The 16132-nt window shown below is 48.1% G+C and overlaps 1 protein-coding gene across 6 annotated transcripts in view; it reads right to left on the bottom strand.

The window, feature by feature from the left end:
* Window positions 1-16132, bottom strand: part of ARHGAP22 (Rho GTPase activating protein 22) — a gene marked incomplete at its 5' end in the record, with an annotated part of 130007 nt that overhangs the window by 102201 nt on the left and 11674 nt on the right. For 3 of the 6 annotated variants that reach the window (XM_080926128.1, XM_080926127.1, XM_080926124.1), the window contains one exon: window positions 4678-4711. The exons of the other annotated variants lie outside the window; for them this stretch is intronic. In XM_080926128.1, the coding sequence (XP_080782254.1) occupies window positions 4678-4711 (34 nt within the window). Of the gene's footprint in view, window positions 1-4677; window positions 4712-16132 lie in introns of those variants that run through there. 6 annotated transcript variants of the gene reach the window in all.

Genomic DNA, 16132 nt, shown 5'->3' on the forward strand with positions numbered 1-16132 from the left:
CAACTAGAGGACACTTGTGGACAGTTGTGGACTGGGTGAATGTTTGTAACACACAAAAGGGTAAAGATAGATTTTCCTAAGAACCTCAGTGAGTTAAAGAAGAGACAAGTTTTAAGCCTCCTAAGCTAATGCCTCCCATGATTGACTGACTCATTCATTTCTTCATGGATTCAAAACATAAGTTCTGAGCATTTACCAGGGACTGAGGGAATAATGTTCAAAAAGAAAAGTGGTCCCCACCCACCCTCATAAAGCATCCAGTCCAGTGATATACTTAAAAAGTCACTCTCAAAAATATGTAATTGCCACCTGTAGGTAGGAAAGATTGAAGAACAAAGGTGAACTGAGTAGGGGGCAGGGACCCAAATTGGAGGAGGGTGGGGCAGGATTGCCTTGGTGGAAGGAGCTGAGTGGGAGGGTGAACAGCAATTAATGGAATACGTGTACACATGCATGTGTGTGTGTGTGTGTGTGTGTGTGTGTACACATGCATCTGTGAGTGTTTGTGAAAGTGAGTGTAAGGAGGCCAGAAGGAACTCATAGGACACAGAGAAGTGGGGAGGTTAGCACATCTGGGACTTAATGAGTGGGAAGAGTGTGGAAGGAAGCTGGGCTGTGAGGTACTCAGCCATTTGAACTGTGGGTTTTGGTGAATAAAAAGCAGTGGACATTGTGCTAGGATGCCTAGTTGAAGGGTGGGGGAGACAGCTGGAGAGGGCTATAATTTACCATTAGGATGATGGCTTTGGCCAGGTCAGAGGTTAGGATGGCTGCAGAGGACTTGGTCTGCGAGGAAGGGAATGGAAAGAGAGCATTCCTCAGGCCTGTGCAGTGGGGCAGGCCACAGCAGTTAACTACGGATGTGCGACAGTGTTCCTGGGCCTTAAGGGAGCTGCATCAAGACAGGTAAGACCATCAAGACAAGTCCTGTGTCAGCAGTATTATAAAGAGGCATCAATCCTAGTGGGACCAGGACAGCATCATAAAGTGTGGAGAGATGGGGATGAACCAGACCAATAGAAGGGCCTAGTCCCAGAGCTGCAGGCAACTGTACTAATCATGGTGCAAGCTGAAGAAGGAACACAGAGGGCATGAAGATGGCTGTGAAGGGGCACCCCATTCACTCTGAGGGGAGTGGCCCTACCTTGTGCTTATTTTCTTAACTTAAAAAGAAATAACTACTAACCACTGTTTCAAAGAGCACATGGGTTTGTGCCCTGCTGTGGACATTTGCATATTCAACTTGGTTTTCTTCTGTGAAATCTAGAAGGGACAGGTTAGGCTGAGTCTCTACTCCTACCTGGGAACAGGGCAGCAGTGGGAACAGCTCAGTGGGAGATGAGCCTGCTGGAGACAGAGTCTCAGTTGGAAACTAAGTGAAAAAGGACAGCAGCACTTGGTTTCACTGGGCAGAGCTTCACCAGTGTGTGCGTGTGTGTGTGTGTGTGTGTGTGTGTGTGTGTGTTTGCCTCATCTGTTTGTAAATTTTTGGAAGCTGAATCCACCCAGGGAAGGACAGTTGACCGGCTGCATGCTGTGGTTTGGGATGATCTCTAAACACACGGAGCCCAGTTTCCCCATACAGAGATGGACATTTAGAACATAATAGTCACAGAGCCCATGTCTGTGATTCACGTGCTCCCCAAAGAGAGAGTCAGTTATGGTGACAGCAGGTGATGGTGTGCCTGGCACTTATCCTCTTCCAAACTTCCTGCTTCCACACACCCTCACTCCCTGAAAGCCTAGCACTAAGACAGTTCTGCACTTAGGTAACTGCTAGCCAGGCTTCTCCTGGCAAGTTCTTAATCCTGACATCTCCTCCTCCCCTAACTGAGGCTGAGGACTCCTTTCAAGGTGATGGTCACTTTCACCTGTTCCTTCAGAATTTGCCTGGTTGAAACTTGCCAAAAAGTTAGCAGACAATGTGGCTTTAGAGAAGGGATCCCAAGAAGCCCAGACATGGACAGCCCAGGAGAGAAGCTTTTCAGGCAGACCTCAAAGTCCTGTGACCCTGTTCAGGTCTGAGGATTTTTTTAAACTTTCGTAAAGATCCAGGTCTTTTTCAAGTGACACAACACTTGGCCATATTTCCACTTAGGTGTGACCTGCCAGAGTCTAGTCCAAACAGTGTCGGGGGCTTTGTGTTGTAAAGGCTCCTAGAGTGTCAAACCCTGTTCCGGTCCTCACAGCCTTAAGTGGGGGTGCATTTGGGTAAAAATTCTTCCACCTCCCAGAGCCCAGTTTCTTTGAGGCACATGAATGTTTATTTCTGAACATGCTGTGAGTGTAACCTGGTTCCTCGCCTGACTGTGGTCTTGGGGCTGCACACTGCTGCCTTTCCTGCTTTGAGTGCTAGCCTCACTGGTGTGAAACACACACACACACACACACACACACATATACAACTATATGTGATGCTCTCTCCTCCCACCTCAGCAGCATAATAGGCCTCTCTCTGCCATCCTGCCCAAGATCAATCCCCCTCTGTCTACCTCCTGGTACCCTCTGCCATCCTGCCCAAGATCAATCCCCCTCTGTCTACCTCCTGGTACCCTGAGCACAGCTTCATTTGTGAGCCATATTCTCAGAATGCCTGTCTCAGGATTTGTGGTCAGACAGTTTTGTGGGTGAATGATTCCTATATTAATGTCTGAAAAACTACACTAGAAACTTAAACTATGCCACATGTCTCACCAGATGGTATGGCCCATTAGAGAGGGCTCTCAACCTTGGCACTGCTGCCATTTAAGACCAGATAATTGTGTTGGGCCTTGTCCTAGGCACCAAGGGGATGCTTAACAGCATCCTTGGCCACTACCTAAAGGATGTCCATAGCTCCCTTGGTTAGAATGGTCAGCAGATGTTTCCAGACATTTCCTAATGTTCCTGAAGGGAGGAAGACATGCTGCTAATGGAAAGCCATGGGACTCAAATATTTAAAAGAAGTTTGGTGTGGGGTGGGGAAATGGCTTAAATGGTAAAGTATGTCTCATTCAAATATTGAGATCTGAGTTCACTAACACTAAGAACAAAGCCAGACACACAAAGTGGTGTGTGTCTGTGTGCTCAAGGTAGAGCAAAGTGGTAAATCTCTGGTCAGCCAGTCTCACCAAATCAGGGAGCTCTGGGTTCAGAGAGAGACCCTGTCTCAAACATTAAAATGGAGAGAGATATAAGAAGCCAGCTGTGAATGGCCCTGCAGGCACACGCGTGTGTACACATGTGAACACAAACATGAGCACACACATAAAGTCTGGGATTTCACAGACAAGTCCCTTTGCTGAAGCACTGGTCTCTTTCCAGATCAGCAAGATTTTACAGATATATGTGTCACGTCATGGAACAAAAATTAATACTCAAACTCAGAGCCAGAGCAAGGGAAAAATGGATGAGATTAACTTTAATAAGAAGTTTCTCTAACCCACTATAAGTATTGTCATTTCAGCAGGTAATCAGTCCAAAATAACTTTTAATGAGTCATTAAAAGCCTGGGTGTACTTTTCTCTTTGGACCAGTTATATGCCAAGTGCTCATTAGCCTCCTGTGACTAGCAGCTGTGTGTCTTCAGACAGAAGTACGGGGAAGGAAATGACTTGCTTGCAGGGGGCTGGCCTGGCTCACCCCTCCATCATCTTTAGAATATGTCTCTGCCTCTCAGCAGAGCCAGGCAAGTCTGTCCTTTGCTTCTAGGCTTCCAGGTTACACTACATCCAAACAACCTACTGAGGAGCCCAGATGCCACTGAACACACTGGAAAAGCCACTCCTGCCTTCAGTATGCTAATGAAATGAGGCATCCAGAGGAAGTTCCAGGATCTCCCCTTCCCTCCCTCTCCCCCTCCCCACATAGCTGCCTCCAAGGAACACTACCATGTCCCATGCATCTCCAAAGACCCAGCTTTGTCCTCTGTGCTTAGAAAGCAGGTTGTCTCAAGCACTGGTGGTCTGAAAAGGTCCTTACATCTTTTTAAATACACATGTTTTCATCTGAAGTAACATTCCTTCCCAAGATGTTTCGACCTGGGGAAAATGCTGTTTCTTTTCCTGTGTGGCGCTTGGATCCCCAGGCCACTCTGCTGGGACACAGGCCGATGGCTCTGTCCTGGACTACAGATTCCTATCTCTCGCTTTATTGGACTTTTACTATCTGCCCCACCCTCACATTGACTTTCCAACAGTGCTGTGGTGGTGGTGGGGGTATGGGGGGAATGGGGGGAGTATGGGGGAAGGGGGGGTCTTGTTCTGGCATAAAGGTAGGTGGCTGCTGGCTGTTGGGGAAGCTGCTCCCAAGGCGTTCCACAGACTTGCCCCAGACTCTGTAGAAACCTGGGTATTGCTAACCCGGGGAGGCTCATTTCAACTTTTATTATTTTTCCTCTAGTTGCCACCTGTTTACTTATAACGGCAGAGTATGAGATGTAGGGTGGAGGTGCTCACCACCTAAGCACTTTAAATACCTGTGCAATAGCGGTGCGGTCTCAGGTCTGATGCCCACACAGCCCCCCTCGATCTCACTGAAACTGCAGACACATAAGCTCATGCAGACGCTCACTGTCCGGGTGCCGCAGCTCCAGAGCGCCTTTCCCACCTGGTCCCGGGCGCGACAGCTCCCTGAATGTCCTCTTTTGCCAGGGGGAATACGCTGTGCACCTAACAATGCGCAGGAAGTTGGACTTACCCCTCCTGGCCTGTCTGATCTTTGGGCTCAGCATGCTGCAGCCACCTGGCCAGACCCTCTGGGCTGATCATGCTGCCATCCGCTTCCTTTTTCTCTTCTTGGCCAGTGGCCCTTCATGCCCAGCTCCTTCGAGCCCTGGGGCCACTGGCGTCACTCCCTCGGCTCCCCCCTCTTCTGGCTCCGGCTTGCCTTAGACTACATAAATCCTGATGCATTATTTATCCATTCCAGAATTAATTTTCATCCAAGCGGACCATTAAAGCCACAGTGATCTTTGGTGATCAATCACGGGCCAGGGCGGGGCGGGCCTGGCTATCCTGCTCGCGCACGCGGGGCTACCCATTCCTAAAGGGGGAGGCGGGGTCTTAGGCTTCCGGGCGGGCAGGTGGGCGGAGCCAGCTGCAGCCTAGTGTGAGAGTGAGAGGTTGTCAGGCAAGGGAGTGGCAGACCCCTCCAGGCCCAGCCCAAGGGGATGGGCATCTCAGCTCCGAGCCTTTCTTGGAAGGAGCTGGCTTTCTGGAGTTGCTCACAACTAACTAGCAAAAAGAGTCCTGCTGAGGGTATCAACCACCGCCTTAGTAAGGTGATAGAAAACAGTGCCTGAACCGGGTCACAAAACTTAACGGAGTTGAATAACAGATATCTGCTGTGGCCAGCATAATTCTAAAGGGTACATACTGGGGCTGTTGTTGAGCCTCACCTCAACACCCTAAAAACCACTCTACAAATGCAGTCACAACAATAGCTATGAGTTATTAGGTGTCTCCTTTGTTCTACCCCCTTACTATTAAGGAGGATGCTGTTAAGTGGTCACAGGAGAAAAACGAATGTCAAAAGACTAGCTAGCAGTCACTATGTTGCCTAGTGGCTGGGCTGTCATCTGCACACATGGCTGACTCTAAACTCATGGTTTTTGTTTGTTTGTTTGTTTGTTTGTTTTTGTTTTTTGTTTTTTTTGTTGCTATTTTTGCTGTTGTCCATTTTTGTTGTGTTCTGGCTGAGTCTTGCTATGTAGCACAGGCTAGCCTTGATACTTCTGTCTTACCCCTTGGAGTGCTGGGCTATAGGTGTGTCCTTCCATATCCTGTGAACTTAAGCTTGTCTATGAAGCCAGCCTCTCAAAATACTGTTCTGACCACTGCTTGGTAATAGCTCCCACTTTGAGAGAGGTCGGTGAACTTGTGGGATTGTGACCTCTTCTTTCTGCTCTGACAACCACCTTACGTGTCCTCTTAACAATCAATTCCTAGGGTTCGGTTATTTCAAGCTGTGTTACAATCATCCTGCTTTGAATGTCTTCCCTCCTGTTCCCCCACACAGTCCTTCTCAGCTTTCTTTTTTTAAAAAAAAGGTTTATTTTATTTATATAAGTGCTCATCTGCATGTACACCTGCATTCCATAAGAGGGGATCAGAACTCACTACAGATGGTTGTGAGCCACCATGTGGTTGCTGGGAATTAATCTCAGGACCTTTGGAAGAGCAGACAGTGATCTTAACCTCTGAGCCATCTCTCTACCTCCCCCAAACCCCCAGATATCTATATGCCTCTTGTCAGTGTCCCATTGACAGTTCACAACTCTCAGCAGCTGCAGGGGAAGGAGGACTCCTGGAGGAGGAAGGGACTGAAGATCAAGGATGAGGTAAGTCCCGCATCCAGATTAACAGGCCCACAGAGAGCAGGCAGTCTCAGTGAGCTCCAAGCCCGTTCATGTCTTAGCTCATGCCTCAGATGGAGGCATAGGTATCCTGAAATGGCATCCAAAGCCTTTAACAGTCTGTCGTGCCTTTGCCTCTGTTCCAAACCTTGCTGCTGCTGAACTTGGCCATAATCTAGAGAAGTTCCCCCTGCAGTCCTCTGTATGCCTCACATGAGTCCCATGTGTCCCCTTTTATATGCAGCCCCTGCTCCCACTGCCTGCACCTTTGCACAGACAGTGCCCTGCCTCCAGCAACTTCCCTCACATTGCTTCAGCTCCACAGGCCTTGTTATGCTTTTAGCACATGCCTGAGAAACTCTCCCGATCCTACCAGTTGGGGGAGACACTAGCACTTTCCTTGAGCCCTTGAATACCTTCCTAGGATGGGCCTTCTCACCCTCCCAGACAGAAGCTCCAAACTACCACATCAAAAGCCCCATGAAGCATACTGTGCATAGAGAATGGGGAGATGGCCTAGTGGGTAAAATGCCAATCATGCCAACACAAGGACAAGAGTTTGGATCATTAGAGCCCTTGTAAATCCTGGGTGAGCATGCCAGCATGCCTGTAGTTCTAGTGCTTAGAGGTAGAGATAGGGCATTCTGGGAACCAGCTAGTTAGCTAAACTAGTTGGCAAGCTCTGAGTCCAAGTGGGAGAGCCTGCTTCAGTATAGAAGTTTGAGAGTGAAGACAGCCAATGGTAATCTCTGTGCATACATGTGTACTCATGCCCATGGGAATGCATATACATACATGTGCACTGAACATACACACACGCACACACACACACATGAAATACTCAGTATGGACAGATCAGGAACACCATTCATTATACAGCCCCTCTCCTTTAAGGCCAAATACAAGCCAGAACAGGCTAGGATGGAGCCCACCCAGGAAGGAAGAGAGAATATCAAGCTGGACAAATCACATGTTGACACCAGGGTCACAGAGCAAGTCCCGTGGCTGGTGACAGCATCTTGAGCAATCCGGAAACCATCTGTGAGTAATGCAGCCTCACCAGCATTCCCCTGAGCCAGGCGATCAAATGCCAGAGCTTCGGCCCAGGGCTACTCACAATTGTTTTGCTTAAGAAACCACCTCTGGGAGCTTTTCCTGTGCAGCTGCTTCCCCAGGACTTCAAGCCATTGCTCTCATTGCTGGCTTTTCTGGCCATTAGGGTCTGAAGAACAAAACCACAGGCTTTGGGCTCAGGCTCAGACTCAGGAGGCAAGTCTGAAAGGGCAGGAGCTGATGTATTCGGAACCATGGGGTCAGTGGGTGGAGAGCAAAGTGGCTGCTCTTCCATTCTCTTTCCCTGACTCCAGACTGTTCCTAGTTCTTCTGATGCAGAATTAACAGGCAGCAGCTGGGAGGGGTTGTGTTGCCTTACCATGGAGCTGTGGATGCCAGAAGCCTCTGGATTCTTCCAGGGCTAGAGGGTGATGGTGAGGACAAGAACCGGGCTAAGGGATTTGTTGAATATAAAGACTCTGAATAGCTTGTATGTGAACAAGCAGAGTTATTCCTCTAGGTATAAGCTAAGATCTGCAAAGGAGGTAAGTGGTGAGCGATCTGGGAGTCCTCCATCCTCACCTTTCTCCCAACCCCCACAGCCCTGCTCTGTCTCACAGTGTGGCCCTTATCCCTCCCCCACCCCAGCATTGTGACCCTACTGGCTTTGCCTCTGTCTCTGCACCTCTCCTGCATCATGCCATTTGGCTTAAGTATGACTGTGGAGTGACTTCTGAAAGGTGTGAGGAGACGGAGCAGAGCAGAACTCTCTAGAAACACCTGTTAAATAAACACTTGTTGTTGGAATACTGGCCCATCAATACAGTCAGTCCACAGCCAGGACGTTTCTGTACTGTGGCTCTCTCCCTTGGCTACGCCCTGAAGACTTTGTAGAAGAGTCACAGCATCTCTTACAACTGCTCTTCTTAACCAGAACAGGATGCACAGCTATCCTATGCTTGCGTGATTGTGATCTCTATGCAGCTAGGCAATGGAACCACTGCCCCCACATGCCTGGGGCCAAGGCTACCAATGGGGGCTTTGTCTGCTGTTGTCCTGAGGGAGAAAATGTGTGCCAATCACTTACCCAGCTAGGAAGAATCCCAAGCTCTAGTGAAAAAGAAATCTCTTGCATATAGAGCTGCTGGTGTTGTTGCATAATCTGTTCAGTGCACAGAAGTACACAGTAGAGAAGGTGGGGTTGGGTTTTGGCTGGACCATCAAGCATCAAGAATGGCAGCCAGTAGGAGGAACTTTTCTCTAATTTTCACAAAGATGCCAGATGGACAGTAGATCCCTGCTTCCCTTTTCCAGAAGCTTCTGGGCTTTAGACAGAAGCATGCCTGTGCAAAGGCCAATGTGGAAGCAATGCTGACTTGGCACTCCATCATCTGTCCCCAGCACCTCTGTTCCCTGCCAGGCTACTTAGAGTACCCTCTGTTCCCTGCTGTGAGGAGGCTGCTACTACCTTCTTAGCCTGTTACTCGGCCAGCCCATCACTTCTGTCTCTCCAGCTCCCTATCCAGTGGGGTCCCAGCCAGCTAGCTGGCATTAATCTATAAGGAAGCCAATAGTTAAATTTTTAGTGAGTTTGCAAAGCCAATAGTTTAAAACAGACATCATCAGGAATTGAACAATATAAACCTGTAATTTAATAAATTGTGTCATAAAACTTATGACTTTCTAACCTATTTAAATCATCCATATGGAAATACTATATTTTCCCCTTGTCCTGTGAAGGGGGCAGGTCCAAGCTAAGGTCCTGTTCCCCTATTGATTCTTGGTTTGTCAATAAAGAAAGCCAGGGGATAATTGTTGGGCAGAGGTACAGAAGCTACATATGGGACTTCTGGGTCCCAGGAGGAAAAGGAGATGCAAAGGAGAGAGAGTTTTATTTATTTATTTTTTGTTGTTGTTTTTGTTTTTTTGTTTTGTTTTTTTTCCCATGCTTAGGAGGAAAAAAAATGCAGCAACCATGTGATGGGCTAGGTGGTACTAGTCACTGAAGTTTAGGCCAGATGGAGAGATGGAGATAATAAATTAGTAAGGGCATGCTTTTTCAGGAGGGAGACAGTAATGCCCAGCAATTGTGCCAAGAAGGCAAATTATAAAGAAACAAACTGTGTCTGTGTCTTTTATCCACAGATTTAAGAGAAACCGGGAGGGCAGCTGGCAAAGCAGTCACCTCTAAAGACAAGGTAGAGCAGAAGGGATGCTGGGTGGGGGTTGGTAGCATGGCCAGTCCTGGAGCAAAAGGAGGTAGCATAAAACTAATCCCAACAGCCATGTGGATCTCACCAAGCTTAGTGCTATTATTTGAGAAGCATTTACAGCATGGAAATCAGGCAACACTAATCCAGAGCCTAGGAATCTCCTCTATTTCACGTCCATGCCAGAGGACCCTAGGGACCTGCTATAAGGTTAGGAGTATATTCCTCCTGCCCAAATGAGCACATCTCTGTCCCCTTCTCTACCACCCTTACTGTGTGATCCAGTCAGTGTGGGGCTTCTGCTCTGAGTGGAGAATGCTAGGTTTCTACCCGAATCAGCCTTCTCCTTCCTCATGGATATTTTGTATTTCCAAACACCTACAGTCAAGTCAGCATTTAGGTGTAGAAGTGATGTGGCCAATCCTAGGCCTGAGATACAAAATGGTAAATGCTGGGATCTTCAGTACAGCCCTTAAAGCTGTGGAAAAGAACTCTAAAATCATGGGTTTAAAAATATATAATTCCTCAAAAAAAAAAAAAAAAAACCCAGTAAGAATGCAATATGAATCATACGAGGGGCTTGACGAATCTAAAAGAACAAAAGCAGCTGCACTGTGAGGCACTTGTCAGAAACACACTAAAAAAAAAACGACAAAGAGATTTGGGCAGTAGTGGTCTTAGGCCATCTCACTCCAGCTAAATTGTTTTGTTTATGCTTATCAAAGCAGACAGATTCCTGAGTTCAGGGCCACCCTGGGACAGAGCAAGGTTAGGCCCAGGTAGTAGAAATAGTAATTTCAGGATGGGGTCCCAGTCAACTAGTTACCATCTGTGTTTAACAGAGGCAGGCAGATCTCTGAATTCTTTTGCAATGTTTAAAGAAAATGTGTTTGCTGTCTCCTAAAAATTAAGGGGCTAGGGTCACAGGATGCTGACTCTTAGGATAATCAAAAGGAAACCTGGAGTGAATGACTGGATTGATTTGTAAATGAAAGACTGGACTTGTGATCTTCAAGAGATGAACTTATCCAGAGAATTTTTTAGAATAAAAAGAGAGAACTGCTTGGGGGCCTGTCTTGAGCAGAAAAACAGAGGAACGCTGTCTGGGGATCTCCAGAGAAAGAACACAAAGGGGGTGGGAGAGGGAAAGGGAGGGGGAGAGGGAGGGAGAGGGGGAGGGAGAGGGAGGGGGTGGCTGGTCCTGTAGGATACCTATGGCTGGCCCTCACTAATAGAGTCCTCAACTTCTGTCAGTCTGGGACTGAGAGAAAAAAGGAACACATGGTTTCTCCACCAGATCAAAGTGCTCCTCGTCATGGGACAAGGATTCGTCAAGAGTCCAAGTAGCTATGGTTACTCCTGAAGCAGGGCGTGGCAGAGAGGGAGGGCTGCTACCATGGGCTGCCTGGAAGCTAAGAGTAGCCTCGGATGTCACAGAGGTCCAGTGAGGGTCTGAAGTGACTTCTCCTCCCTGAAATCAAGGTCAAAGGTTATGTTTGAGAAAATAAAGGCTGACTGTCCTGGCCAGTTTTGCATTGTTGCTTCACAAGCTTGGCCCCTGGTGTGAACACCTGCCTGCTGAGAAGAGGGAGTGCCCTGAGCACAGGGCAAGAGTGGATTGTCCCAGTGACCCCTCTGTGTTCACTCCTCTCCTACAGCCCCCTTTCCCCCTACTCACATGTTCCAAGAGGAAGCCCCTCACCTTGACACCTCTGTCTGTCTCCATTCATTTCCTTGCCTTTGGCATTTGAGTCCATCCCTTGCTGGTTCCTTTCTCAAGGCCACAGACAGCCCCATCTTCTGCTCTTTGGGTTAGAGCTTGGTTGCTGCTGGACTGTATCAGAGTCCATCCGTGAAACTCCCCATCTCTCTCTTTGGAAGTCATAGAGAACTGATCTGCTTGGCTCCCTGTAGGCAGTCAGACATGGCTATATGACTCGGGCCCAACTATATAGAGTCGACGTATAGCCTGCAGCAGGGACAGTGTGCTGCAGTGACAACAGCACACTGCAGCATGGGGCGATGTCCTGCAGAGGGTCCTGGCTGTCTTCTGACGTGTGTTGCTAGCCTGTAGGTCCTATACCACTCCTGCCACTTCTGACCAATTTCCAAGCCTGCTTCAGCTCCCAAAGAGCCTTGTAAACCTCCAATAAATTCCCTTTTCTGCCGTAGCTACTTTGGTTGCCTTTTCATTAGAACTGAAACCTACGCCCATCTTACCCCTCCGCCTAAGCTCGCCTGTTCCTCATCTCTTTGACCTTGTTATCTTCAGAAACCAACACAGACACACAGTCTCTCTCCTTGTCTGCTCTCAAACTAAAGTCATTTCCTTCCCCATTTTCCTGGTTGTGCTACTAACTTCATCTCAGCCTGGAAGCCACAGGCCATCTTCCCAGAACTGGCCTCTTGAGCCCTCCATTCTGTTTCCTCATGAGACTCTTGTTGGTCAGCATTGACTGTGGCTTCTATTCACCAAAGGGGTAGCTCAAGGGAAGGTCTTCCTACCATGTGACTTTCTTCATGGCCTGTATTTTATCCTGATCTGTTTCAAAATCCAGCTGAGGGTACAGGGATGGTGAGCAAGAGGATGGGAGAAGACCCACCTGAAGCAAGATGGGGCAGTGAGGATGTAGTTTATGGTACAGTACTCTGAAGCAACCCCAGGCCATGGGGCTCCAGGGTGCCCTAGGGACAGAGAGCCTGGAAGTTGAATGCCAGAAGATCTATGCCTCCTTAATATTTGGCCCAGGACAGAAATACCATCCCCCCATGTATGTATGTATGTATACATGTATGTATGCATGCATGTACATATGTATGTGTGTGTATATATTTTCTATTTTATGTGCATTAGTGTTCTACCTGCATGTGTGTCTGTTTGTGGACCCCCTGGAACTGAAGTTACAATTTTATTTAGAATTTTAAATTTAATTTAATTTTAATTTAATTTTTATTTTTATTAAAATTCTAAATGGAAAGTGCCGGGAGATTTATTCAACATGCTCATCCTGAGAAAAGAAAAAAAAAAAAATAAAGAGGTCTAGTGAGCCCTCCTATCCATTTTGAAGATGCTGGTACATGGCTCAAAGTACAGTCGATGTCAAAAGCCAACCTCATTTTTAAAAGAACAAAAGCCTTTGAGTCTGGAGTGGCTACTTGCAAACTACGACTCAGTGACCTGAACCAGGGACCTCCCACTAGGTGACACTGTCTGATCACCTCTGAGGTGATATGGTTTGGTTCCTGGCAATGAGGTTGGCATTCCCCTTTCTGCACTCAGCCATCTTTGGACGGATGTCCCAATGTCCTCTGGAGTGAGGCTGTTACTCTCCCATCCAGCAAGGGACACTGAGATCTGGGGTACTGCATAGCAGAAGAAGGGGAGGCCAAGAGCAGCTTTGAGTGTGTGTGTTTGTATGCCCAGGACTCCCACTGGACCCCTCAGGAAAAGATATTGTATCATAATAGTTATGAATTAAATGAACCATCGTGGCATCTTGGGCCAGGTCTCTGGGGTCCAAGCCTGGTTTCACCTCTCTCCCTTCACAGGATTTGGAAGTAAGAGGGTGTCCTGCGTGCTTAAGAAATGTGGGCCACAAGCCAAGCTCCTGTTAACAGGTTAACTGTCGTCAGCCACTGTCATAGTGAGCACATTCACACAGCCCTGAAGAGGAAGCCAGCACAGCAAGTCCCTGGAGCTCACTAGCCCTCTCGCTACTCAGAGGAAGTCAAAGCGATCACAAAAAATGCCACTTCTTGGAACTATTAGTGGTTAGGGTGGCTTTTCTTCTCCATGCGAAACAATTTTTTTTTAAACTATTGGGCCATGTGAGTGGCTCTCAGTTACTTGTTGTAAGTACTAACATCCAACACCCGCTGAGATTACTGTTGAGCACAGCTGGACCCTGTCCATGCCCCTGTTCCTTCTTCAAGATGGGGATCTGAATACCATCTCACAGGGTTGTGAGGATCAACAGAGAGGAGTCTCGTCCATCATTTCCCAGACAATGAGTGTTCCAACCGGAGTGACTCGTGATGAGTCTTTATACTTGATCCCTAGTGTGGCTCTCATTGGAAGCTCCTGAATGATAGGAGAGAGGGGGACTCCTTTGCTTTTCAAAGGCTCCTGTGTCTTTAAACATTTTTTATTTTGTTTGTTCTTGTGTGTGTGTGTGTGTGTGTGTGTGTGTGTGAAAGAGAGAGAGAGAGAGAGAGAGAGAGAGAGAGAGAGAGAGAGAGAGAGAGAGAGAGAGAGAGTATGATATGCACAATTTCCATGGCATGCATGGGAGGCAGAGAACAGAAGACAAGTTTGTGGAGTTGGCCTCACTATACACCTTTAGTTCAGTTTGGGGGACCTAATTCAGGTCATCAGGATTGTGTGACCTGGCATCTGAGTCTCTGTTAATGCAGCAGTTCTGGAAGAGTGGGGTCAGGTTGCTGGATGAACCAACTAGGTGACTAGTTGAGGGGTGGAGCTGGAGATCAGCTTAACCACCATGATGAGTGGTCTGAGCTGGTCAGTCACACCTATGATGTGAGTCTAGAGTTTCTCTGTGGAAGTTCCTTGACGGAGCATTCAGGTTGGCTAATGTGGATGGTCTGGCTACCTGGCATATGCCGAGGAGGTGTGCCAGCTCCTACCCTTCCCCCTCAGCCCCGGATCTTTTGTCTCTATGATCGGGTTGTCCAGATATGAACCTCTTACAATAAATCAATGCATTCTTGGATTTTGTGAGTTATCCCATTGAGCCACTGAGTCTGAGAAGGGTGGAGGGAAACCCTGACAAAAGAGCTGAGAGGACAGAAGCATAGTAGGCCTAGGTACTTTGTGATGGGCTTGTGACAGGCACCAAGAGTCAGGGTGGCTCTGTGAGTGACTCTAGTGGACAGTTTCACAGGTTATGTGCTCGGCCTGGATAGTTCAGCTCTGGAACTGAACTGAACGGTCGCATACCTCTTTGATACTGGAGAATCTACAAATGTAAGACAGAAGTCCAAAGGCAGCTGCCATCTTTAAAACAAGCCAGCCCTTGAGGGTGGAGTCAGTGACCACAGCAGGGTTTGGAGTATGCAGGTGCTACTTGTGGGTCAGGGACTGTGGGGCGCTGGAGGCAGAGGAGCAGAGAAGGCTCCCGCCATAGCAGCTCGATTCCCTTAACCAAAGTTTATTTCTGCATTCCATTGTCCTCTGATATGCTAACAGGCATGTCGTAACTTCTGATCAAATAGTGCTCGGCACAGAAGTGTGCCATGGGTGGAGCTGAGCACGGTTTCTCCTGTCTACAGTATGAATGCCTGAGCGGGTATTTGGGGCACCATTCAGTCTGCCAGCTTCGTTGATTAGCAAGATGAAAGGCTGGGCAGGAGGTTGGCTCAGCCTGGAAGAAGAAGGGACTACTTGTCCTTCATAAAAGGCTGTGTTTGGGACTTGGGGTTCTGGTCCTGCATGCGAATTATCTGGAGGCTCAGCCTTAAGGAAAGGATGGACACTGTACTCTGACACAGAAGGAAGCAGTGGCTGCAGCTGGACTTTGGAACTTCTCTCTTCCTTGCCAGGGCAAGCAGAGCATTCTTGAGCATCCAGGGACAGCAGATCCTAGCTATCCTTAGGCTCGGGACACTCCTACTTTCCAGAGACATATGATGTGTCCAGGAGCACAGTGTCTGGATGGTCATGGCTGTTACAATGTCACAGCTGTCATCTTTAAAACAAGCTAGCTCTTGAGGGTGGAGTCAGTGACCACAGCAGGGTTTTACAATTACAATGTTAAATGTCACAACTGTTAAAAACTACTTACATGCTAAGCACATGCCACACAGTAGGAACCACTATTCTACATTACACATGTAACAAACTCCCATAGGACTTCAATATTATAGAGGAAAACGAGGCCCAAAGAGTGTGTATGTCTCGTGAAAAATCAGAGCTAGGAGGTGGCCATGCAGGCATCTCAGACCCAGCCTGCCAGTTTGAGCAATACAAGGTAGCCCCTGGCTGTCTTTACCAGGAGGACAAGGCCTTTAGCCCCATAATGCTGACCTAGCTCTATGGAAAAACATTCTCCCCTGGGAATTTCTTAGGTACACCCTCTCCTGAAGGAGTAAACGTCAATGGCTAGTCTTCCTGAGGCTATAAGGCTCTCTGCTTGCCCAACACGGGACAGCCATAATCAGGCCATCTAGCCCCAGAGGTACAAGTGGTCAACTGAGCCTACTGTGCGCCTCCCTGACCACTGTGCCCAGCCCCCTGTTATATCTAAGTCAGTTCACTTCCCAGACCCAGTCTTCTAAGAGCCTGCAGGCTCTGTGAGCAGAGGGTACTACTGGAAAATAGGCATAGTGACGCCCACACCCCACAGGGCCTGAACTGGCTGCTCAGCTCCACAGTGACATGTGCAGTGCACAAGGTTTGAGCTGACTGCTCAGCACAGCCGGGCCACCATTCACTTGCATCCCCACTCAAAGAGGAGAAACACTCTTAGAGTCCCCCGGAGATGGAAGCAGCTATTTCTGTCTCCCGGCAGGGGAGTTT

Source organism: Micromys minutus, assembly GCF_963924665.1.
Source record: "Micromys minutus genome assembly, chromosome: 12".
NCBI classification, from domain to species: domain Eukaryota; kingdom Metazoa; phylum Chordata; class Mammalia; order Rodentia; family Muridae; genus Micromys; species Micromys minutus.